General features: G+C 42.1%; 1 protein-coding gene across 1 annotated transcript in view; it reads right to left on the bottom strand.

Moving 5' to 3' along the window:
* Positions 1-26,087, bottom strand: part of Tnik (TRAF2 and NCK interacting kinase) — a 392,340-nt gene that overhangs the window by 116,873 nt on the left and 249,380 nt on the right. Inside the window, 3 exon segments of the mRNA XM_032898578.1 lie at positions 3,866-3,996; positions 6,279-6,369; positions 10,888-10,998. Coding sequence (XP_032754469.1) covers positions 3,866-3,996; positions 6,279-6,369; positions 10,888-10,998 — 333 coding nt within the window.

The raw sequence follows: 26,087 nt of genomic DNA on the forward strand, positions 1-26,087 counted from the left end.
AAAATAAACCACATAATAGCCAGTCAATAATAATAAATGATGAACCAAACCAAGGTCTTCAGCATTTCATTTTAAAGCAAGAGATTTCCTGGTGAAGCTTACAGAATCCAGTGCTGTTCAACGTATCAATTATTCAATCAACAGCACCTGAAAGTGGTAGAACATACATTTTATCTCTGTGAGAGGTCAACATGTTAAGGTCATTGCTGAGACTGGGACTCCCGTTGGCTCAAATGGGCTATGTCCTCACTGGACCAAATCCTGGAGCTGTGTAGGTCTCTGGTGAATGCTCCACTAGGAAATGGTTTATACAGAGAGAGCTCAGCTAACTACACACACACACACACACACACACACACACACACACACACACACACACACACACACATAGTGACTGATTAGATTGTTCCAAAGTCAACTTGCTGTCAAGTATTCCTGGGCATGAGGTAAGATACAGTAATGGAGAGGTTGTAAAGATCTCCATCTTCTCTGGTTCTCAGTAAAATTATGAAGTGGTCAAAATAAATCCTCCATGACTCCCTAGTATTCCTTTCTGCTTCATCTTTTTCATCTGCACTTCAGACAAGCCGTTTTTCTCCTTGACAGGCGAACAGCAAAATTCATAGCCTAGGCATGGAGTTTTCTTCCTTGTGATCAACTTATGTGCACAGCTATCTTTATAAATAAGTTCACACCACAGTCTAAATGACTGACATTGTGGAACCTGTTTTCTCTGTGAGAATCCTTTTAAAAATTCCTTTTTTTTTTAAGTATTCTTACATATTGGTATCACATTAGTTCTAAACAGCATTTCTTAGCAGTAGTGTGAGAAAAGAAGTCCAAGATTTGAACTCAGTTCCAAGCTTTGGACTGGCCAAAAGGAAAAGCTATTCTAGTTACTCTCCTAAAGACAAGTCAGCCAAAAGATCTTGTCTATGCTTCAGAACAAATGCACTGCACATAAATGCAGCCCAACATGATACTTAAAAGATTAAGACAGGAATGAAAAATTAGACACTCTGGTTCTTCCTGATATATTTTGTCGTATTTTAAAATTTACATTTATTTATTTATGTGTGTGAATTTTCTGCATGTTGTTTCTGTGCACCGTGTGTGCCTGATGCCCTTGGAGGTCAGGAGAGGATATTGGGTTCTTTGAAACTGGAGTTAAAGATGGTTGAGCTCCACCATGTGAGTTCTGGAATTTGAACCCTTAGGTCTTCTAAGAGCAACAAGTGCCTTTAACCTATGAACCATCCCTCCAGCTCCATCCTGATACATTTTGAAGTGGTTCAAATTATCTATGTCATAGATGTAAACCAGTTAACACATGTTAAATACAACCACAGCTTGAAGAATTGCTTATAGCTAATTAAAATATGCATATCTCGTCTGGGATATATATTTTGTAGTGCATCCTCTTTTGGATTTGCAAATGGAATTATTCAAATGTGCTGATCATTAGCAGTTTAAATAAATGACATTTATTTTGGCAGGGGATTAATTTTTCACGAGGCAGCTGCTCTCAGACAGATTGCTGTCAGGTCATTAGAGGGACTAACTTGGAGGGAAGAAGGGGATTATTATGTTTTCTCGCTTGTATTCCTCTGAAGAGGTGAATGATGTCATCAATGCCCTGAGACACTGGGTCTCAGAGACTGCAGTGTGTGCATGGCTGTCACCTGATTTCAACAGTAGCCAAATGGGGAGAAGTACGAGAGCTTTAAATGAGAAATTCCTCAAATGTACTGTTTGGATGAGAAATGTAAGATTTATAAAGAAACCAGGCAAATACCACACAAGACCAGGCTGCAGTAAAGAAAAACCCCATACATTCTCTTCCTACAGAGGCCCTCTTGATACTGACTTACCTTAATTTTTTTTAACATAGTCATTTAAAAAGACAAATCAGACAAATCTGATATAATAACCAATCTGTATAATACAGGACACACAAGTCCACACTGGACCCTCCTTTGCAGGGTGGGACACGTGACAACAGAGATCTGAGCAGTGGTGGGAAACCCATGTTCAAGTTGAAGTTCATTGAATATCACCAACTGGGTATGCACCTGTGAAGACTTGGCCTCAGTTTCCCCCTTTGTAGGGTTTTTAGGGAAAGTCCTTGAACTAACAAAGCAAACCCAGGTAGTATTGTGTTTTGCCCACAGGGCGTCTCTGCCTAGCACATAGCCTGAGAACCCTGCAGTTGTTCTAGTTCTCATTGTCCACGGTTTCACCTGCTCTTAACATGGATTTATGCAGAAGCAATGTCCCCAGATGCTGCAGCTCTGGAGGGACTTTGTAAGGCTGACTCGTGTTACAGTATTGGCTAGAAGGACAGAATGAAGGAGGGCTGCCGGCAGAAGTTTACAGAATGTGACAAGGGATCCATCAAAATTCTATGGTGCCAAGCTGCACTAGAGGAAAGCCAAGGCACAGACCTACATCCCACTTCATCCTCCAACAAAGAAGAAACTTTGAAATGTCTACAGTGAGCTCTGTAGAAATGAGGAACCTGCCACCATTTAACTACAAAAAAAGATGCCCCCAATATTCATATTTTGGTTTAACATAAGAAGCCTTGAGATATTAGCTTGGGGTGGAATAAATAGGTTGGTCAGTACATGCTGTGTTCTTGTTTGAAAGGAGCAAGGAGTTTCTCAGTGCTATTCATGGTAGCCACAGATAATTAAAGTAGTGTGCAGCCCATTTGAGAAAGCTAGAAGGCTTGATTCCTACACTTTTATGACAGAGCACATGTGTGCAGTTGTACGTATGTCTGCACCTGCATGGAGAGGACAGACATCAGTCTTGGCTATTGTTTCTCAGGGGCCTTGAATTTTTACACAGAGTCAGTCACTGGCTTAGAACTTGCTAGACTGGTTGGCTAGAAAGGCCCAGGGTCCTCCTTGGAGCTGGGACTACAAGCCTGCATCATGGCTGCCCTTTGGGCGGCTTCTGGAGACCTTCTGCTTCAGAGGCAGGCACATTACCAACTGAACTATCTCTTCAGGCTCTCTGAAACCGTTCACCTTAAAAGATGGCATCTAAACATGAATATATTTATCCTGATTTAAATATTGTGCATATATAAAAGCACTACCTGGAACTCCTTTAATATTTACAGTTGGAATATATATTCTTTGGAATAATTTATTATTTATTCATTTTACACTCCAATCACAGCTCCCTACCCCTTACTCTTCTTCCTGTTCTTACAAATCCTTCCCCCAATACCCACTCTCCCCTTTTTCTGAAAAGGAGAAGCCCCCCCCCTTACCCCCAATGGGCTTAGTCCCAGCAGGACTAAGCACATCCTCTCGAGGCCCAACCCGGTAGTCCAGTTAGGGGAAGGGGATCCAATGGCAGGCAACAGAGTCAGTGACAGTCCCTGCTCCAGTTGTTAGGGGAACCACATGAAGACCAAGCTGCACAACTGCTACAAATGTGTGCTGTGGGGCTAGGTCCAGCCCCTGCAGTTGGAACATTTTTATGCATCATTAAAAATGAATCAAAAGACTTATTAGATAAAAAAGGATAATAATAATAATGATATAAATGTTGCCAAAACTAAACTATAACCAACAACATAAATCTGCTTTATTTCTCAAGAGTAAGAAGAATAAATTCAAAAGCATAGAAAACAATTTCAATACCATTTTGTAAATAGGAAATCAAATATGATGGGTAAAGTCATTGAAACAGTTAGTACTTGAGTATCTTACAATCTTAGATCCAGATAATACTTTTTAGGTTTCCTTTGTGTTGTGTAAGTCACATCACAAATGTCTGTGAGGATCGTCCCTTGGAAAACTTAAGGACAAGGGGCTGGACATGACTTCATAGCGCAACCAACTCATACCTTGAAATCATACGTGGCATCTGGGTTCTCATCACAGGCAATGACTTCGGGTGCCATCCAGTAGGGGGTCCCGATGAACGTGTTCCTCCTGCCCACTGTTCGGTCAAGCTGGGCACTCACGCCAAAATCCACTAATGAGAAGACAGTTGAATAAATTAGAACCTCAGGTTGGATGTGAGGGTAAAATGAGGTAAAATTTACCCTCACGTGGTAAAGTGTATAGAGAACATTTAAAAGTTATGATTTTATCCGATTTATTCTGTCAGCTTGAATAATATAGCGAATAAACTCAATTGAGAAAAGCATCTCATTCAAGTCTGTAGGGGATTTTTTTTTGATAGATGGTTGTGAAGGGGCCTAGCCCACTGTGGATGGAACCATCCCTGGACAGGCAATCATGGGGAGGTCAAACAAATGAACAAGGCAACTAGACAGAGCAAGCCAGTGAGCAGCACTCCTCCATGGCCTCTGCCTCAGCTCCTGCCTCCAGGTTGCTGCCTTGAGTTCCTGTGCTGACTTTGATCAGTAATGGAGTGTGGCCTGAGAGTTGTGAGCTGTAACCCTTTCCTTAACCCATTTCTTTCGGTCATGGTGTTTTATTGCAACAGGAGAAACTTCATTAGGATAGATTTTTAACCACATTTTATGCCCATTTTCTGGGCCACATAAAGCCCTTAAGATGGCATCATCCTTCCTTCCATCCATCCCCAGAACATTTTCATCTTCTGCCAGTGAGATCCTACACCACTGACCAATAATGTTTACAGCTCTCATGGCCACAAATGGTAAAAAAATGGCAATGGAGACCTAAGGGTTTGTGTCAGATGGACAACATTTTCACATGCCATCCTGCAACCATTGGTAAGCAGTGTGCCTATTGATCCAACCACCCGCATGCTTGGTTTTTCAAATCTACAATGGGAAGGCGAAGAAGGCAACACAGAATGAGCCTGTTCACACGAGCTAATCTAAGTGTCCCTTGAGAGACGCGGCATACATTATACTCCCTACAAGTGCTTGTTAATAGCATCAGGAAGTTCTCTGGGCTAGATCATTCAGTCTCTAGACATGCATCTATTTAGGTGCACAGTGTATGCTCTTCTTTTTAAAAGCAAAGGACCATGTGATGAATGTCTGGCTCCAATACAATGGGAGATTATGTATCTTAGCAAAAGGGAAGGGCAAATGTTCAAATCTCCTTGAAAATGAACAATTCCATGGACAGAAAATCCCTTCTAGGTAATAAAAAGAGAGCGTTCCTGGATTTTCTGTAAAAGGGCTCTAGAAGAGATGTAACTCCCAGCCTGGATCAGTCTTGGGAAGAACGTCTCCTTGAGAGTTTGTATGGATGGATTTGACCTGTGGGAAGACTTGGCCCACTACAAGTGGCTCCATTCTCTGGATTGGGGTCCTGGGCCGTCTCAAAGTGGAGGATGTGAGTATGTAGGCATTCACTCTCTCTGTTCCTGACTGTGAATGTGACTAGCGGCATCCAGTTCTAGCTGTCTGGACTTTCCCCACTGATGGGCTGTAATCTGGAAATGTGAGCTAAGACAGATGCTTCATCCTCTAAATTGTACTTTTTTTTTTTTTTTTTTTTTTTTTTTTTTGGTTTTGTTTTTTGGGGGAGTTGGTTCAGGACACAGCAACATAGGCAATGAGGACAGGCTCTGGTGTATTTGCTAAGGAAAAGGATTTCTCAGGCTGGAGAGATGGCTCAGTGATTAAGAGCACTGACTGCTCTTCCAGAGGTCCTGAGTTCAATTTCCAGCAACCACATGGTGGCTCACAACCATCTGTAATGAGATCTGATGCCCTCTTCTGGTGCGTCTGAAGACAGCTACAGTGTACTCATATACATAAAATAAATAAGTAAGAAAAAAAAAAAAGGATTTCTCCCCTACCAACTCTGTCAGGGTGAACTGGGATGAACAGGGTATACACAAAATGGACTCTGGAAAATCCTTTTTATACATGAGGTGTAGGAAATAATAAAGTAAATTTACCTACAACTCAGGCCCATGAGAAGTTAGCATAACTCGAGATTATTCAAAATCTTTCTAAAGTGAATAATTTTTCAGAAACAAACCCAATCCAAAACACTTAGGGCCATCAGTACCCCATCACATCAGCAGTGATGCAAACCATTATGAAGTGTATGGGATGATACCCAGGACTGTTACTTCTAACCATTGCAGAGAATAAACTTGTACACAGTGCTTAGGTGTAAGCTTCTAGTCACCACACAAGCCATTCTTCAGGATGGTTTTGGAAAATACTTTTCAAACAGACAAAAATCCCTTTCATCTTTGGGGAAATGCCCCACCCCCAAGTCCACAGTGACAGGTTTATATAAGGGACTGCTGACACCTATCAGCTCCAGCAGTGCTGTGGCTCATGACGCTGTCCGTACCTAGCTTAACTTCTGCGTTTTCAGTCAGCAAGACATTCTGTCCTTTAATATCCCGATGAATCACTTTGTGCTGGTGCAGGTGACTCAGGCCCTAGTGGAATGGAGAGGCAAGAGAGTTAATAGAACATAAACGAAGATGCAAACAAACTTTTAAATGCCAACAATCACCCTCAAACTCAACTCACCCAGAGATACTGATAGGAGCTGATTTCATTTTCATACAGCCATGCTGCTGAGCTGAGCACTCACTATCAGCACCAACTGACACACACACATGATGTTATGCTGAACAAAACACATTAGCTCTGACATCGGTAGACCTATTAGATAGGATGGGGAACTGATGGCCCTGGGTGATTAGAAGCCTTCACTTAAGCACTGTGTGAACAAGCTGCGTGCACAGTGGTACGGCTGGGTTCACACCTGCTTGAATTTCAGTTGGCACAGTGCTCTGGGAGTGAGGTCTCTCTGTGTGTGTGTGTGTGTGTGTGTGTGTGTGTGTGTGTGTCTGTGGCATAGGCTAATTTGTAATAGACACATTAACAGTTAACCTGGAAAACTAACCTGGTTTTACCAAATTTTTGGACAGGCATTTGAATTTAAAAGTTATCTTCAATTATACAGTTTTAAATAAATACAATGACATATGTTTCAGGCCAGCCAAGGACTTTCCTCTCAGTATTATTTGGTATGGTCTACACTACAAAAGAAAAATGGTCTGGGTAGACGTGTAGTCAGTCAAGTGCTCGACCTTTAGCATGGGGACCTGAGTTGGATATCACACTCAGAGAGGCCAAGCATGATGGTGGTGCTGGGGAGGCAAAAATAGGGGGGATGCCCAGGTTATGGGGACGGCACTAATTGAACATTGATTTAATGAATTAGCAAACTTGGTTTACAGGCCAGTGAGAGACTCTGTCTGTAAAAAGCATTGAAAGGCAGCAACCAAGGGATGACAGCTATAGGAGTCTTTCAGTGTATACACAAACACAAATGTGTGCACACAGACACATGTGCACACATACATATGCACACACAAACACACAAAACAGAAACCACCGCTGCTTTCTTAGTTGACTTATCCTGTCCCTTCATGACTTGATAACTTCGAGACTTTGTGCAGAGTCTGTGATATTAAGAACTCAACGACATCCACACCCGACTGTCTGTCTCTCCAAGAATTGCTCTGATTTAGACTTTTGTTATGGTAGTGTGAGTTCTATGAGAAACAGATTTATTCTAAGAAAATCAGATTTTTTTTCAGATATACTATAACAAAATCATATAAAAATCGGTTTTGAAGCAAAATACATGGGCTAGTACTTACAAAGTGATGCTATCAGGCACCTGAGTGTTGTGATTTTATTATTTATGATTTTCTCTTCTTTTAATTGTTCTTTACATATAACATAACCATTATATAAAAGATAAGGCATACATGCACACAGGCATATATATACTAATACACACAAGGTAATTTTTCCTGTTGAAACAACAGGCTGAGAATAAGTGAGGGGACAGTGGAAGGCACTGCTTTGGTAACACCTCTACTACTACTACTATTACTACTACTACTACTACTATTACTACTACTATTACTACTACTACTACTAACTACTACTTCTTCTTCTTCCTCTTCCTCCTCTTCCTCCTCCTCCTCCTCTTCTTCCTCCTCCTCTTCTTCCTTCTTCATCTTCTTCATTTCCTTCTCCTCTTCCTCTTCTTTCTGTTCCTCCTCCTCCTCTTATTCTTCCTCCTCCTCCTCCTCTTTCTCCTCTTCCTCCTCTTCCTCCTCTTTCTCCTCCTCCTCCTCTTTCTCCTCTTTCTCCTTCTCCTCCTCTTCCTCCTCTTTCTCCTCTTCCTCCTCCTCCTCCTCTTCCTCCTCCTCCTCCTCTTCCTCCTCCTCTTCCTCTTCTTTTACTTTTTTTAAGATAGGATCAGTTTGGCTCTAGGTAGGCAGTGATCACCTTTAAATGCCTTCTTTTACAGCACATAAATGTAAGTGCTTGGGGGACTAAAGACCCCTTTACCCTTACGAAAGTGGTTGTGCTATGCAGCACACAGTGGGTCATCTCAGAAAATTCTTGTAACAAGAGTTCAAATATTCCCTCCTATTGACTGTCTTTTCCCACATGCTTGCATCATATGGGAGAAAGTGTTGGAAGGAGGAAGAAACACACCATTTTCATAAATTTAAAAAGTCTGTGGTGAATATCTGTGCTGCCTTTAGAGCCCTGAGGACAAATACCTGCTCCCTTGCTAGATCTTCCAAAAGGGCAAAAATGAACCCATGGGGGCAGGGGTGGGAGGATAGAACTGCTCCTGGAGGCCTTGATCCCTGGTGCCCACTGATTGGCCTCAAGGACTAAAGGTCTAGTGCTTTATGAATGATGGATAGAAATTCATCTATCCATTCATCTGTCATTGTTGTGTCAATGACAGAGCAACCCTCGGAGATAACTGTCTGCTAAGATGGAAATCAGAGGCCTCAGCTTGCTTCTTCGCAAGTTTTGTTTTCTTGTTTATTTCTTAAATCACTCACTCAAGCTATAGATTGTATTATTCCACCTTGTCTGGGAACAGCTTTAATGTGAAGTTCCCCATGTCATATATACAAACATGAGGTAGATTGTGACTGAGAGACACGCTGGAAAGAACTGACCCCTGGTTTTCATGTGCACGTGTATTCACACACAAACACACACAGAGATAAAAACAGAACAAAACAGCACCTAAAAATAGGTGTAGTGGTATGTTCCCATCACTTTAGCACTTAAGAGTTTAAGGCAGAAAAGTCAGAACTTCTTGGTCATTCCCAACAATGTAGGAAATTAAAAGCCAGCCTGAGCTACACAAGACCCTATCCTAAATACATACATACATACATACATACATACATACATACATACAGTGGTTTTTCTTTTTGCCATTTGTATTTACTGGTATAAGTTGATTGTATAAAGCAGGTGCTCATTTCACACTGTCACACTGATAGTCAACATGGACAGTGATATAAAACCATGCCCATAGTAGCCTTCTTTGTCACATATCAGTGTTTGTATGACATGGATCTATTCAGGGGCACCTGATTCTATGCCCCTGACCCTTGTCTAGTCTTGTTACTTAGCAACTTTGAATAAATTCTGATAGTTGAGAGCATAAACTCTGTCCTTTTATTCTTCTTTAAATTTTGGGCTATTTCCATGACCATAAAAATTTTAAAATCTAGCTTGTCCACAGAATACTTAGAGAAGTTTTGATTAGACACTACAAGAAACCATGGATCAAGCCATAGAGAAGTGACACCTTTGTCATAGTGAGAATTCTATGAAGCTGCATGCACCATCATGTATTAAGGGCTTCTTCTATGTCTCTCAGTATAGCCAAAGGAAGGACATCATTCCCCTCTTTCTGTAGGTCTGCTTCGAAATATCTGGCTTGTTTCATGCCTATGCCCAGTGCTAGACTGAAGTTTCATTTTCTCTGTTTCCTTCTTAGTCTTGTTTTTATTTAACAACCACACATTATCTCTGTATATCTCCCATCTTTCTCAAAGTTCATCCACCCACAGGACAGACAGGACACCACAGGACACATAGTGAAATGAAGTTTTAACTTCTGATCCCTTAAACTAAGAAGGCAGAGCTTATCGATAAATAATGACTGTTGATCAGAGTAAGCAAACAAGCATATCCAACCATCATCCTTTATTTAAGGGGCTAAGCCTCAAAGAATTTTCTTAAGGTGCAAACTCTTAAACTAGCCTGTACACACAGACACAAATAAAGTGACTTAGTGGTGAGGAGGTATTACATTAGTTATGCAAATAGACACTCTGAATGACTAACCAGCATATTCAATCCATTCCCCACAGGATCTAAAATCAAGTTTGTAATAAAGAAACCCCCACCAAAAATAGGTGTTTTGATGTGGAAATCATGCAATGTCAACTTCCCAAATGAAAGTACACATGACCTTGGCTATCTAGAATGGTCCTTGGTCCATCAATGCTGCCCTATCTCCAAACCACAGTTACCACCATTAATGTTAGAATAAACTGTCCATCAATCACATATCTATATCTATATCTATATCTATATCTATATCTATATCTATCTATCTATCTATCTATCTATCTATCTATCTATCTATCTATAATCTATCATCTATTTTTCTACCAATCTATGATCTATATATAATCTATTCATCATCTTTAATCTATCTGTCTGCCTGCCTGCCTGCCTGTCTATCTATCTAACTATCTATCTATCTATCTATCTATCTATCTATCTATCTATCTATGTATTGATCAATCATCTATCTACCTATCCATCCACCTACTTACCTACCTTCTTTCCTACCTACCTTTAGGGAAACATAGCCATGTGTAGACCAGCTAGCCTTGAATTCATAATCTTCTTGCCTCAGTCTTCCAAATGCTCACTTACAAAGGTTCACCCATGCCGAGATGGCCAGAATAAGCCATTAAATACATTTCTATTGCATTTACAAACTTCACTAGAAGGACTGAACAGAATAGAATCTCCATCAAGACATCCCATATCACCGGAAGGAACTTCGAGGCCCGCATTGCCCACTCAGCACTTACCCGTAAGATCTCCCTGCAGATGTACGCAATCCACTCCTCTTTCAGTGTGTTGCCTTTCGTGTTCTTGATCAGGTCAGTGACAGAGCCAGCACCACAGAACTCCATAACCAACTGGCAAAGGAAGGGAACAGCATTTGTTATAATCACACTTGGCTGCAATTCCTTACTAAGTTGGGTTTAGAAAGCAGACTGCTCTATAGTCTGTTATTTATGAATGCCATTCCTGCAATGAAAACGCAGTCGTAAAACAATATTTAAACTCTCATCTTTTCTAGTAAGTTCTTGTGAAATTATAGAGAGAAAAGATTACTTTTACAAACGTTCACTATATTTTAGGGGTGTGTGTGTGTGTGTGTGTGTGTGTGTGTGTGTGTGTATGTAATGCAGGACAAATTGTGGTAGTCAGTTCTCTCTTTGTACCATGTGGGTCCTAGATATCAAACTTAGGTCATCAGACATGATGGCCAGTGCACTAAGCCATCTTACTGGTCCAAGATTGTTATTATTTTTAAAGGTTTTTTAAATAGTATTTTACAGTCAGAAATCGAGAACATTCTCTATATTCTTTTTTTTTTTCATTCTCCATATTCTAAGGCTTGTTTTGTTGTTTTTGTATAATAGGGGCAGATCAGCACCTCAGATGAAGTTGAAACTATGGCTGTGAATTGAGTGTGCAGCTGTCCTTGTGACTCCTACACCGCAGAACCTTTCTCTGTCTAAAGCAGCATGGCTCTCTAGTCGGTCCCAAGCTAGGATGGCACTAGTGTTTGTGTTATTGGTTTGGATGTGACACTGTAAGCTGTCAGAATGCGGGCTATCTGGTTTTAATTAACTTCAGTAAGTGTTCCCAGGAGGTTGGACACATCAAATAAATTCAATAAACAATAAACTCTAATTTAGCACCTTTCATCCAAAAAGCTGCAAGCAGTCTATAAATATAAACTCATTACTGCACTCAGCAACTTTAGAAATCGGGCAGAGGGTAAGCATTGCAGCAGAGCAGAGGCTGGAACTGGGACTTTCCCATCCCTCTCCAGGCTTGGAAAAAGCAATTCAGTTCCATCCTTTCTCTCTGACATAGTCTTCAACCAAAAAGTTCCCTTGGTTAGATAATACATGGCTTTTTGTAATTAATTAAAATCATTTAGAATAATTAGTCATCAGTCCTCAATTTGATAGGAGAGAGAGAAGCAAAGCAGAGGCACAGTAGAGTCCACATGTGTGTATCCGGTCTGTGTCACCAGGGCCTTAAAAGTCACCTCCAGGCGGGGTGGGGGATGGAGAGGTAGTGGGGGGAGAAAACACTGGCTGTGCAGGTGTGAGGATTCCAGAGTTCAGGACCCAGGTTAGTTCTGAAGGATTTGGCTTCCTGCCTGTCAAGTCAGCCTCAGGAGAAGGAGAGGAGATTCTTAAGAGGAAGCTGCCTCGTGAGACCAGCCATATCAGTGAGCTCTGCATTTGACTGACAGAGCCTGCCTCAATGAGTAATGTGTAAGAGAGATCGGATGATCACTGACCTCAGCTGCAGAGCTGCAGTCTTCTACATGCACAGGGGCATACATTTGTACACATGAAGATCAGATACCACACAGACATGCGTGCGTGTGAGCATACACACACACACACACACACAGAGAGAGAGAGAGAGAGAGAGAGAGAGAGAGAGAGAGAGAGAGAGAGAGAGAGAGAAAGAAAATACCCACCTGGGTGCAATATCTTTTAGGGCAGAAATTAAGTAGTGCTTCTATTGTCTTTGCATGCCTGACAGGGGTTCAGATCTCACAAAATGGGGCCAAGGGTGCAGCAGGGTTGGGAGTGTGGTTGCATAGCATGTGAAAGCCCTGGGTTTGGTCCTCAGCACCACCCGTAATCCCCACATTAGGCAGGAAGATCACATGTTCAAGGACAGCCTTTATTACATAGCGTGTTTGAGGTCAGCTTGCACTACATGAGACCTTGACTCAAAAAAAGGCAACAAACAAAACATGAAATGCATTTCCTTGTGTGTCTGCTCTGACTCACAGTTGGATCAAAGCTGGCTTTCATAGGAAACTCTTGTTCTCTTTTCCAGAGTGCCTATGGGTGTGCCAAGGCCTTCTTGTAGGAAGATCTGGAAGTGTAGAATAAACTACATTCCAACCATGGAGGGCTGAATTCTTTCATATGTAATAGCCAGGCAGCTCACAAAGACCAGAGAGGCCAAGGATTCAGGGGTCAGAGATAGGATGAGCAGTCTAATGTGTGACGGCAAAGTATTGGCGTTACCTAGAAACACCAATGCAATAATGATGTCACTCACAAAGAGCACGACTGCCACAATTAGAAGCAAAGAAGCAAATAAATGACATTTTGAAGTCAAGAGAACACAAAACCAAAAAGAAAAGCAAGGAGAGTGTACTATCATTGTCCAGATGCATGTGTGCCTGCCAGGGCACACGTCAAAGCACTTTCATGGCGGCTGGAGGAGGACGCCAAGTGTCATCATCTACAACTCTTCCTTTAGTCCCTTGAGACAGGGTCTCTCACTGAACCTGGGTTCTCTTAGGCTGGTGGACATCAAGCCCCAGGGGTCTGCCTCTCAGCCTCCCCAGCACTGGGGTTATAGGTGTGTATGGCCATGACTGATTTTTTCTTTATTATTTATTTTCTTTCATTAATTGGTTCTTCACAGGGCTGTCGGCTTCTCTCTCTCTCTCTCTCTCTCTCTCTCTCTCTCTCTCTCTCTCTCGCACACACACACACACACACACACACACACACACACACACACACACAAACACTCCTAGATTTTTGTCTTCCCAACTCTTCCCTCTCTTTCCTCACGTTCCTCCCTCCTTCCCTTTCTCTTTCCTTTCCAGACTCTCTGTGGGCAGTCACGGCTTCTAAGTGTTTATGACTGCAAGGGCCATCTCATGTGCAGAAAACAGCACCCAATTGTATCCCTACCCTTCAGCTCCCACAGTCTCAGTTTCTAAGGGAGGGCTAGAGATCTGAACTCTCGTCCTTAAGCCTGCACAGCAGGTACTCTTAAGCCATTGAGCCATCTCCAATCTTATTGTAGCTTTCTTATAAAATTTTAACATTGGATGTTTAAATAACAGAATGTGTGAAATGTCTAGTCAATAAAGTATTCTGTCTGATAATGAGACATGTAATAGAAATAAAATGCTACTATTTTGTGCTTCTTAACAAACTAACAGACCCCAGTGCCACTCATCCATGATGGTTAGTATGAAAACACAAGAAATAAAAACGATTTGTCTCATGAGAAGAGAATGCAGCCCTATGAGACGGTTTCCTGAAACAACAATGAACTGCACAAATGTAACTGTACTCTGACCTCCAGTGCCAACCACCCACCTCCTTACAGGAAACCAGAGGAGGTATGGACGCGGAATGCAATAAGGATGCTACCAGCAGATCTAGGGAATAGTTTCTTTACAGCTAAACTACATAGGAAGAAGAAAAAACAATCACAGAAGAAAAGCCTGCAGACTTAAACTCATCTAAATACACATCAACAGATTCCAACTGTCAGGCTTTATTTGAACACTGATTTTTAAAAGTAGCTGTTATTTGAAGTTTTTATATTTTTTCTTTCTTTGTTTTGTCAGGCATGTTGGCACACGTCTTTGATCCCAGCACTTGGAAGGCAGAGGCTGGTATGTCTCTGTGAGCTCCAAGCCAACCTGGTCTATATATCAAGTTTCAGGACAGCCAGGGTTTCACAGACAGACCTTGTCAAAAAACCAACAACCAAACCCCAAAGAAACAGAAGAGACCTAAACCAGAAAAAGCAACTTAATTTTTTTAAACAATTGCAACTTTTTATTATGGTTATAAATGTAATATTTAGGGAGACCAAGGAAATATAATTTGGAGCTTTTTTAAATATGATGATTTTGTGGTTATTAAAAATCCTCATATTTAAGACATATGTGCTGAAATACTTCTGTGCAGTAAAGTACATTATTAAGATAGCTAAAAGGTTTTATAAAGTATAGTAAAGAGATTTTAAACTTTATTATTCTGTTTTTCCAGCAAACATATCTGTGCTCCACATGTGTTCAGTGCCCAGGGAGGCCAAATGAGGTCAGCTCATCTGAAGTTCCAGATGGTAGTGAGCGACCGTGTAGGTGCTAGGAATTGAACCTGGGTCCTCTGAAAGAGCAGTTAATGCTCTTAACTTCTGAGCCATCTCTTGAACTCCATATTGAAAATATTTAGAATGCATGTCTGATATGGGTGTGGTATCCAGAATTTATCAAGAACTCTCATAAGGTGACAAGAAGTTCCAGTTTAAGCTTGAGTATAGGAGTTGGGTGTGGTGGTGCACAGTGATAGGAAGACTCAAGAAGACTCGGGTGAGCTCCTCGCTAGTCTGAGAGAACCTGTCTTAAAAACATAAATAACAATTCAAATCAATGAAATGGAATTAGAATGAGCAAAGTACTTGAGCGGACATTTCTCTAAACTTCAACAAATGAAGTGACCAGTGATGGCCCTAAATGATGCTGATGACGTCATTAGCCACGAGGAACATACGAATCACACAATGAGGTGTCACAGCACCCACAAAGATGAGTATAATTTAAAAAAATGTAGATCAACTGGAGCCCTCATACATCGCCAGTGACTATAAAACACGATGCGGTAACTGCAGAATTGTGAATCCTTCAGCAAAATTAAATATAAAATCAACATAAAACCCAGTTGTTTTCCTTGAAGGTTTTTACAAAAAGTATTAACAAAAGCCATAACAGGAGTATTCATAGCAGTACTTCTTATAGAAGACAAAAGCTGGGAACCAACATTTCATCTGCAGGTGAACAAACTGTAGTATGACTATACAATGGAATATTATTTGGCCGTGGAAATAAATGACTGATAGCACACGGATGGATTGTGAAGACGCTGTGCTGCATGGGAGAACATGGACAGAAGTGGAACTGTAACATGTAGCTCCATTCCCATGAAACAGACACACTAGACGGCTGCCTAGTGATAGAAAGCGGGCTCAGAGGCTTCCGAGATGGGGCATGTGGAGCAGGAGTGAGTGATGGCTATAAAATTCTCGGGGGATGGGGAGATGGATAACTTTAGAGCTAGGGAGTGGGGGTGCTTTGAACAGTACAATGAACACGCTGTTGCCTGTGGATTACTATTTTAGAAGTAGCTAAAACCGAAGGCACCTAATACTACATGTATTTTAGCAGAATTATTAAAAACGTTGTATTTGTCTCAATGCCTGAGTGGAGGAAGCAGAGGATCATGTAGGAGGCAGAGATTAGACACTGGTGGGGGGCTTTCTGGGCTAGGTTGGGTACATGAGTGCTTCTCACATGGCTCTGTCCACTCCTGTGTACCTGGAAATGCCACTATGTAGAGAACCATGCTTCAGCGCCTGGAGGATGAACCAAAAACACGTACTGGGGCACATGATGAAAGCATCTTCCTATACAAGCCGAGCATGTCTGTGTCCTTACCTCCAGTCACATTTTGGAAAAGACATAGTGGCTAGACCTCCCAGGGATGCATCAACAGCTCTCATGTCATTTAGAGAAAATGTCCTACTATTGGGTCCTATTAGGCCACATAATTGTGGTCCCCAAAGAGAGAAGTGGAAGCCAGCAACTCCAGCCTTTCAAAATTAGATTGGACAAAATACTTTCAAATGTTCAGTCGGAAACACGCCAGCTCTAGCCAGGCACTAATGTCAGTGATTTCTATAATCTGTTCCTCTGTTCAACTGCAGCTGAAGGCCTCTCCATTCTTTTCATCTCACTGAGGAACGAAATGATTGTTAAATTATGTAATAGGACTCTAAAGAAAGAAAGAAATCGAAAGAAACCAGAACTTGCCAGCAATGGGTTCCTACATCCACAGGACAACACTGATAATTACTGCCACCACACAGCAGGGACCTTCCCTCCCCATAAGTAGCCCTATCTCATTAATAAGTAGACACAGGGCTCAACATGTCGAGCCCAGCTGAGTGAGGCAAATCAAGAACTTTACATCTCACACGGAGGATGCAATGGATCACTAATATCTCCCTGGAAAGAAAGTTTTCTGGGAGTTTATCGTAAGGCAATGAGACACACCATCACTCACATAGAGCTTAATGTGCTGGGTACTTAACAGCTTGGTGGTTTACAAACAAAAGAAAAAGTAAACAAAAATCTTTTACATGACTCTTGTCCTAGTTCTGTTATGAGAACTGAGATTTTTATGGCCTTTGGCCTTACCCATAGTGAGTATTCATTAAGTACTCAAGGCAGACTTTAAAAACATCATCTTAGTGGCTTCGTGACCTTAGAGACTGCATCAGTTACTTGACCTGTTACAAAAGCATGTTGTCTCACAGCTCAAAGGCATAGCCTATTGCCCTGAGTAAGGAGAAGTGTGGGGAGACAGAAGCCTCTGGTTATATGGTATCCATAGTCAGGAAGCACAGGAAGACGAATGCTTGTGTTCATCTGGATTTCTCCCTTTTGTTCAGTCTGGAACCCCAGCTCATAGAATGGTGTCACTCTAGTGGACAAGCCTTCTAGATCAATGAACATAATCAGATATTCCTTCACAAACATAGCAATATCAATGGACATAATCAAGGTATCCCTTCACAAACATAGCCAGAGACTAACCTAGATAATACATCACAGACGTGGCCAGAGGATTTTCTCTTGGGTGATTCTAGACCCTACAAATGTTTTGTCTGTTTTGTCTTCCCAGTCCCATGTTCCCAGAGATAAGACTCAATCTCAAAATGTCTATTGGCCATATACCTAGGCTTTTCTGTAACTAGATCATAACTTAACCCATTTACTCTAGTCGACATCCTGCCGTGTGGCTGGTTACCTGAGCTCAGGTGCCGTGCATCTATCTGGACCTCACCTCTTCTAGGGTGAATCTCCCACTTGGCAGTATCCCAGCCTCTTTCTACCTCCTGATGCCCCACCTCCTATTTCTTGCCTAAGCTATAAGCCATCACATTCTTATTGGCAGGAACCATATCCATACAGACATAAGATAGTCCCTCTGTAAGACCTTGTCAAGTTGATAATAAAGATAACCACCAGGGACACATTCCCTAACCAGGCCTATCCCATCTCCACTCTGGTAAAATGTTATGAATATGATGGCTCTGTGTTTGAAGTGTTTGTCATGCAAACACAAAGACCTGAGTTCCACACACACAGCACCCAGATAAAACTGCATGAACTACCTGCACTTGTCAGAGTAGTACTGGGCAGGCAGAGACAGGAAGATCTCCAAAGCTTGCTAGCCTAACATTCTAACCTAATTGGCGACCTAATTTGTTAGAATAAGAGATGCCCCAACTTGTACATGGACGCATACATGTGTGCACACACACACACAGACAACACCAGAGGTCAACTTTCTGTCTCCCAGTGCTAATGCACACATATGCAGGTACATTGCACAAAAGTTAACATGCATATACATGAAGCATAGACTTACAGCTCTGAGGTGAACATTTGTTTCACTAATAAATGAAAAGCTGTCAGTAACTAAACCCCTCAAATACATACTGCTTACTGCCTCACAGCATGGTCACTCTGTCCTAAAGGTCGACTTCACTTGCATGGTAATGACACAGGGCAGAAGGGGCTTGAAAGGCAACGAGCACAGGTGCTTCTAGGGCCTCTGATAAACAGCACCAAGTCATTTTGCTCAAGTTTGTACCACAAAACAAGGAGACAGTCTACCCTCCAACAACATTTCGCTCTGTGCACGGTGGCAGTAATGGTAGTGTCGGACAGGATACCGAAAGAAATCTGAGGTTTAAAACTCTCCAGTATCATCTGAACAGCTGGGTCAGAAACGATTCATACCACTTGGGAAGAAAGAAAGGAGGCTAAATTGAATGTGGTGAGAGAAATGTGCTTAGGCAGATGGGGACTGGCTTGGGGCCTGAAGGATGTATTCTAAAAAGAGCATGGTTTAATGTGACTAGATTATAAAAAAAAATGCTTGGATTACTTGGATAACTATGTCTGTCTAAGTGAAAAAGGTTGTTTTCTAAGAACTGAGTCCTGACACATTTCACGATTCACATGGTCGATCGTTAGAGATTTTTGCCAACTGCCTTACATTACTAAGAAACATAATATTGTCTCTTTACAGTGTTGGGGTAGAGATATTACTTGGTGCTGGAGTACATAGGAAGCTCTGGTTCCAACATATCTCTGTCTCTCTCTGTCTCTGTCTCTCTCTTCTCTTTCATGTGCACATACACAGGCATATATATAAACACATATGCACATATGTAGATACATGCACACACATGTGCACACATATGTACACACATGTATGCAAACACATGTATACATGCATGCATGCACACATGTAAACACACACCACACACATACAAACACACACATACATATACACATACATACACACACACACATGCACACACACACGCATGCACGCACACACACATGCATGAATTTCTCCAGGACTGTGCTTTATTCTCCACCTATCCTAGACATGACAGAAGCATGAGTCAGTCCTGACTTCAGTCTTTACAAGGCTCAGGCACAGTTCTTGGCAGAGAATCATGAAATACAACAGTTTCACTTTACAGCCTCAGTGACTTCTGAGGGGATTCTGAAGGTCAATTCTGAGATGATTTCCCAGGTCCCTAAAGGATTCAGTCCCTTGCTAGTTCATCAGTTTTAAGTTCCTATAACAAGGAACAAGGTCTCAAGATGGCATTTTGATGCTGTAGGTCCTAAAGCAGAATGCCTGGACAGGAATCCACCAGTCAATCACCCACAAAAATAGTGAGCAGATCCTTTCTCTTTAATGGGCATGGGAGGATCAGGCAGAAGAGGTGGGAACAGGGCCAAGGGCTGGAGTTCTTCCTAGGATGAACCAAGCCTCTGAAGAGGCCAAGACAAGGTTAGAAGCAACTTCCAAGAACTCCCAGCCCAGTAAAGAATCAGCCTAGTGACCTTGGAGGCTTTGAAACCTCAGGGAGGAATGTGGTATTTTTATCTTATGTGGTTGGGAATAGCCACAGATCCCATCTGCATGATTTATGAAGGTGTGAACCAAACTCAAAATTCAGCAGCTTTGTAAGAAAAGGCTGATTCACTTGCCAGGGGTAGTTTAAACCTCACAATAGGAAAAGCCTTCAGACAGAAACACAAAACCAACCTCAACAGCCTCGAGTATTCAACTCTAAATGAGCGTGTACTGAGGTTTAAAAAGAAAAAAAAATATTTTTAGACTTGAGAATTCTCAAACAAAGTATAAGTTATGCAAAGATAAAAGGACCGCCAAGCATCCCAAAGGCTGTCGATAAGGCTTGCGGACAGGCTTTTACTCTGCTAGTAACAAAGGCATTTTGAGTATTCTGAGCCAACTGGTATTTTTAGCAAGCAAAGCTTGCCTACAGGCCAAGACCATGGTATCAGTCATCCATGTCCAAGCAGAGTCCGTGTGACAGCATTACATTTCACAAGTAACCATGTGAGAACTCCTGGGTGATTTCCTTAGTAGGAGTGAATCACCACATACATATGAGCTCCAAATATTCTAACAAAAGACTTAGAAGAAATGTAGGCTGAGGCAACAGCTCAGCTAGGAAATGCTTTCCCCACAAACATGAGGAACCAGATCTCTGAACCCATATAACTACACAGGCAGGGGATGCTGGAGAAACAGAGACAGGCAGGTCCCTGGGACTTAACGAACAAGCTTCAGGCCAAGGTCTTGTCTCAAAACTTAAGTTGGCTGGTTCTTGTGGAATAGTACTTGAAATTGTCCTTTAGCCTACACATATACCCTACCACAGATACATAGATTTTTTTATACACACACTGCACACACATTGCACACAAATGTACACACAAACACACACACACACATACACACACACACAAATAATAATAGTGATGTATAATTCTGTATCTCAAAATGTTAAACTCAAACAGAAAAATTAGGAAGTAGGAGTAAGGTTTTAGTCAGGTTAAAAGAAGGGAAAGTCAAGCTGTGGAAATGTCTCACTATGTAATGATAGTACTTTCCAGGCAAGCAAGAGACTATGACTTCAAATTCCTAACACCCATGTAAACTCTAAGCTGCCATGTGACGATATAACCCAAGCGCTGGGTCACAGTCATTTAGGTGGATCATGGGTGACCACAAGCAGGCAGACTAGTCCAAAGGAGCATTGAGTTTGGAGATGACACTTTGTCTTTAAAATAATAATGTGGCGAGAAGACTGAGGACAATAGCTAATGTCCTCCTCTGACTTCTGTACACATTTGTGTGTAGGTGTGTGTTGTGGGGTGTGTGTGTGTGTGTGTATGTGTGTGTGTGTACACATTCAGTGCTCCCCACCCCAAATAGAAAAACCAAAACCAAAACCAAACCAAATAAAAGACATAGACTTCAAGTGTTGACAGCTGAAGGTCCTGAGAAGCGAGGTGTGAACAGGGGCTTTAGGTCGATGTTAATCTAAAATGGGAGCCAGGAGCTTCACAATCAGTTCTGAATATACACAAAGCCGTCCTTCTGCTAAGGTGAAAGGCAGTTTAAACACTTTAAATGAAATTTCTTGGATTAAAAAAAAGAAATCCGGTTTCCATCCTGTCAGCAAACCCCCACCCCAGTTCATAAAAACTGCACCCAGGCCAAGGCAGAGGCTCCTGCTCGAAGCCATTCTCCTGCCCGTCTTAGACTCCCATATTTACAAAGCCCCATCGTTTGAGATTTCCTCTCTCAAGTAATGAGATTAACTTGTTTCCCTAGAACAGGGACTTAGTGTATGTCTACAAAGGAAGTCCTCTGCTAATAAAAACAACCACCAGTGGTTGAAATGGGTTTCTTTTAAAGGGGGGAAGGCTCATTTTTTGATAGCCAGGACTTAGAGGAATTTTAAGGCCCAGTTGCAAAGGCTCAGCTCCTGGAGGCTGAATATTTGTGAACATGATCCTCAGCAGGTCACCCTGAAAGCTGATACTCTGTTCATTGTTTAAGAATTCTATACATGCCTAAAATGTATAGTGATCATACCCACCCCCAATCCTTCTCCTGCCCGAGTCCCCTCCTTACTGTCTCCTTTCCAACTGCATGCCTTTTTGTCATAGCCTGAGTTCAGTCAGTGTTGCCTATAGGCACAGGCGCATGGGCATCCTATTTGGGGCCTTTTGCCTGAAGCAAACTGACTCTCCCTACCCAAGAGATCCCAACCACCAAGCTCTTGAGCTAGGGCTGGGGTTTGGGAACCTCTATCCCAACCGCATAGTAGTTTTGATTGGCTTCACCTTGTGTGAGTAACCTTGGTTGCTGTGAGCTCATGGGTGTGACAGTTATGCAGTATCTAGAACACTGTTTAAAGCAGTCCTTCCCAAGTCCCACTCTTCTCTAGTGCCCCTGAGCTCTGTTGGGATGAGGTATGGTGCAGATACACTATACTATGACCTATACTGAAACACTGAACCAGCCCACATTGAATTTGGGCCTGGTGTCTGCTACAATGCAGGAGCAATAGAAATGGACAATATGACCCGCTGAGGCTGAGGTGTTGTGACCAACCTGAGTAAAGGCAGTTCAGTGACATCTTGCGTTCAATAGTCTCAGCATGTTATTCTACGGTGATCTCACACAGGAGCTGGAGAAGTAACTGAAGGCATGGGGTCAACTGTACATAAAGAGCAAAGGGCCAGGACCTGTGGTGCAGGCTGAAGCAACACCTATGACTTCTTGGGCATCTGGCACATCTGGGCATCTGGCACATCTGGGCAGCCAGCACCCTGATTCCACACGTTGCTGCGATGTGGGATTTCAAGCCAAATATTTCTAGATCGTTTGACTATTTTCAAAACCTTTCAAGGAATCCAGGATTCCATAAGAATCTGTTCAATTTTTCTTATATTGACTTAATTAAAACATCACTACTTTATGGCGACCAAACTAAGTATCTTTATCCTCCAGGTTGTCAGTTGGCAAACACATAGACCTGGTCTAATTAACATTTTGTAAAATAGAAACTAAGTGTTAGAGAGCTTGCTTCTCCTGCTGCTAGAACCCAGATCCATGGATAAGCAGACCAGGTTGTGCCTGACCATTCGATAGATGCTCAAATGTACTGCACATCTCTTCCATTGTGCATTTGCTACATATGCGCACATGTGCAGGAGAGCACGTGCGCTGCTGAAGGTGTTCCACTCGATCACTTTCTGCCTGGCCGCCTGCAGCAGTCTCTGGAACCTCATCTAGCCTGACAAATAGCAAAACTCAGTGTCCTCCCATTGCCCCTCCCACAGCCCTGAGGTTACAGGCAAGCACTCAGGCACGCCTGGCTTTTTATTTTAGTACAATGATCTGAACTCAGCTCCTCATGCTGTGCAGAGAGCAGACTTACCCACTTCACAACACAGCATCGGAACCCTCCATCTACCAATCGACATCACTACAATCTAATGAGAAGCTAATTTGCTGCTTCAGTCCGACCGTCTCTCATCATACCAGACTGCTCTACATTCAGGAGCTAATTAGAAACTTATTTCCTCTCATGAGACATCTAGATCTGTGTTTGTTGTGACAGTATCAACAGGACAGCAAAATAGGTGTGAAGGCATGCTGTAATTGTGGAGAAATTAGTCCATTTCACAGACAGGACCTTTCCCTCCCTCTGGCATCTGAGTGGATTTTAGATCCACTGGCAGGCCTGGGATGTGGTAGAGAGAGATGAGACGGTGTCGCCGAGTGTCAGAGTGCCACTGTTTCCCAGAGATCAGAATCTTTATTGAAAGAGCTCCCTTTTTTGATTTCCGGACCAGGCCTCGAGTAGTTGATAAAGGAGAATTACTTCGTCATTATCAGAAGTGGTTGTGTTTCTCTGGAGCTGATACCAAACAAGAGTTTATCTCTACAATAGACCTGATGGAATCCGCACAGATTACAATTCAATCAGAAGCCTGCACTACAGATGTGTCCCCTGGTGAGGTGTGTACTGTGGACCTCCAAACTACGGAGAAAGGAGCATCTGAGGAATAGTTCACGCAGTCAGGCTGAACTCAGATAATGCACATTAGGAAGTGCTGCTCTTGGCTGTGTAGGCTATGTCTCTGTAAAACACATTTTTATACTAACAAGATCTTTGCAAATATGCCAGTCGTCTGAAGAATCAACTATCTTTGACCTTTGCAATTATTTGATAAGACATTCCCAAAAGGCTTACTGTGGCTTTCCACAAATATTTCTTATGCTTCATAGAAGACTTATTAATAGCTGAGAGGTTTTGCTATTTCTTCTGAATATATAAGAAACCGAGGAGTAAAGATCAAACATAAGGTCAAAATCTTATTTATGATTTTGAGATAAGGCCTCATTATGTAACCCTGACTGGCTTGGAACTTATGGAGATCCCCCTACCTCTGCTGCCCAGTACTACAATACCTAGCTTTCAAAATAAGTTTATTGAAACCTAAAGCTTTAATCCTATCCAGGACACCAAATTTGATAGTGGAGCCATTTTTTTTTTTCATGACCAAAGGGGACTGACACTGAATTGACTCTGACATCACATACCTTGGAGTAAGCTAGTTCATTGGCTTCCTTACTGATAAGCTCTGAGACCTCAGCCAAATCTCTGAATTTCTCTGAGTCTAATTTCTTAATCTATACAGTGGAAATAATCACCTTTAACTTGTAAAGTGGCTACAAATGCAATAAACAATATGGCAGTGTTTTCTTGTTTTTTTTTAAATTGGATATTTTTTAATTTACATTTCAAATGTTATCCCTTGTTCCCCTCTGCAAAACCTGTTTCCTATCCCCTTCCCCTGCTTCTCTGAGGGTGCTCCCCTACCCACCCACTCCCTCCCGCCTCCCTGCCCTGACATTCCCCTACACTGGAGCATTGAGCCTCCACAGGACCAAGGGCTTCTCCTCTCATTGATGCCCAACAAGGCCATCCTCTGCTACATATGGAGCTGGAGCCATGGGTCACTCCATGTGTACTCTTTGGATGGTAGTTTAGTGCCTGCGAGCTCTGGGGACTCTAGGTTGGTATTGTTGTTCTTCTTATGGGGTTACAAACCCCTTCAGCTCCTTCAGTCCTTTCTCTAACTCCTCCATTAGGGACCCTGTTCTCAGTCCAATGGTTGGCTGAGATCAACTGTATTTGTCACACACTGGCAGAACCCCTCAGGAGATAGCTATATCAGGCTCCTGTCAGCAAACATTTCTCTGGCATCAGTAATAGTGTCTGTGTTTGGTGACTGTATAGAGGATGAATTCCCAGGTAGGACAGTCTTTGGATAGTCTTTTCTTCAGCCTCTGTTTTGTCTCCATATTTCCTCCTTTGAGTATTTTTGTTCCCCTTATAAGAAGGTCTGAAGCATCCACACTTTGGTGTTCCTTTTTCTTGAGCTTGGTCTGTGAATTGTATCTTGGGTATTCTGAGCTTTTGGGCTAATATCCACTTATCAGTGAATGCATACCATGTGTGTTCTTTTGTGATTGGGTTACCTCACTCAGGATGATATTTTCTAGTTCCATCATATGCCTAAGAATTTCATGAAGTCATTGTTTTTAATAGCTCAGTAGTACTCCATTGTGTAAATGTACCACATTTTCTGTATCCCTCTGTTGAGGGATATCTGGGTTCTTTCCAGCTTCTGGCTGCTATGAACATAGTGGAGCATGCGTCCTTGTTGTATGTTGCAGCATCTTTTAGGTGTAGACTTCTCTGAGAAACCACCAGACTGATTTCCAGAGTGGCTGTATCAGCTTGCAATCCCACCAACAATGGAGGAGTGTTCCTCTTTTTCCACATCTTCACCAGCATCTGCTGTCACCGAGTTTTTGATCTTAGCTATTCTGATTGATATGAGGTGGAATCTCAGGTTGTTTTGATTTGCATTTTCCTGATGACTAAGAATGTTAAACATTTCTTTAGGTGTTTCATGGCCATTTGATATTCCTCAGTTGAGAATTCTTTATTTAGCTCTGTTACACTGCCATAACATCGTGTTATACTAACAGATCTTGGCCTACTGGTAAGGAGGTGGTAAGCGTTGTAAACCATTGTCCTTTTTTTTAAAAAAAACTTTTTATTATTCTTTAAAATTTCACATTATGCACCGAATCCCGCTCATCTCCCCATCCCTTTGAATCCACCCTTGGCCTTTGCAACCTCCCCCAATAAAATTAAA

Source organism: Rattus rattus, chromosome 3 (genome assembly GCF_011064425.1).
Source record: "Rattus rattus isolate New Zealand chromosome 3, Rrattus_CSIRO_v1, whole genome shotgun sequence".
In the NCBI taxonomy this organism is placed as follows: Eukaryota; Metazoa; Chordata; class Mammalia; order Rodentia; family Muridae; genus Rattus; species Rattus rattus.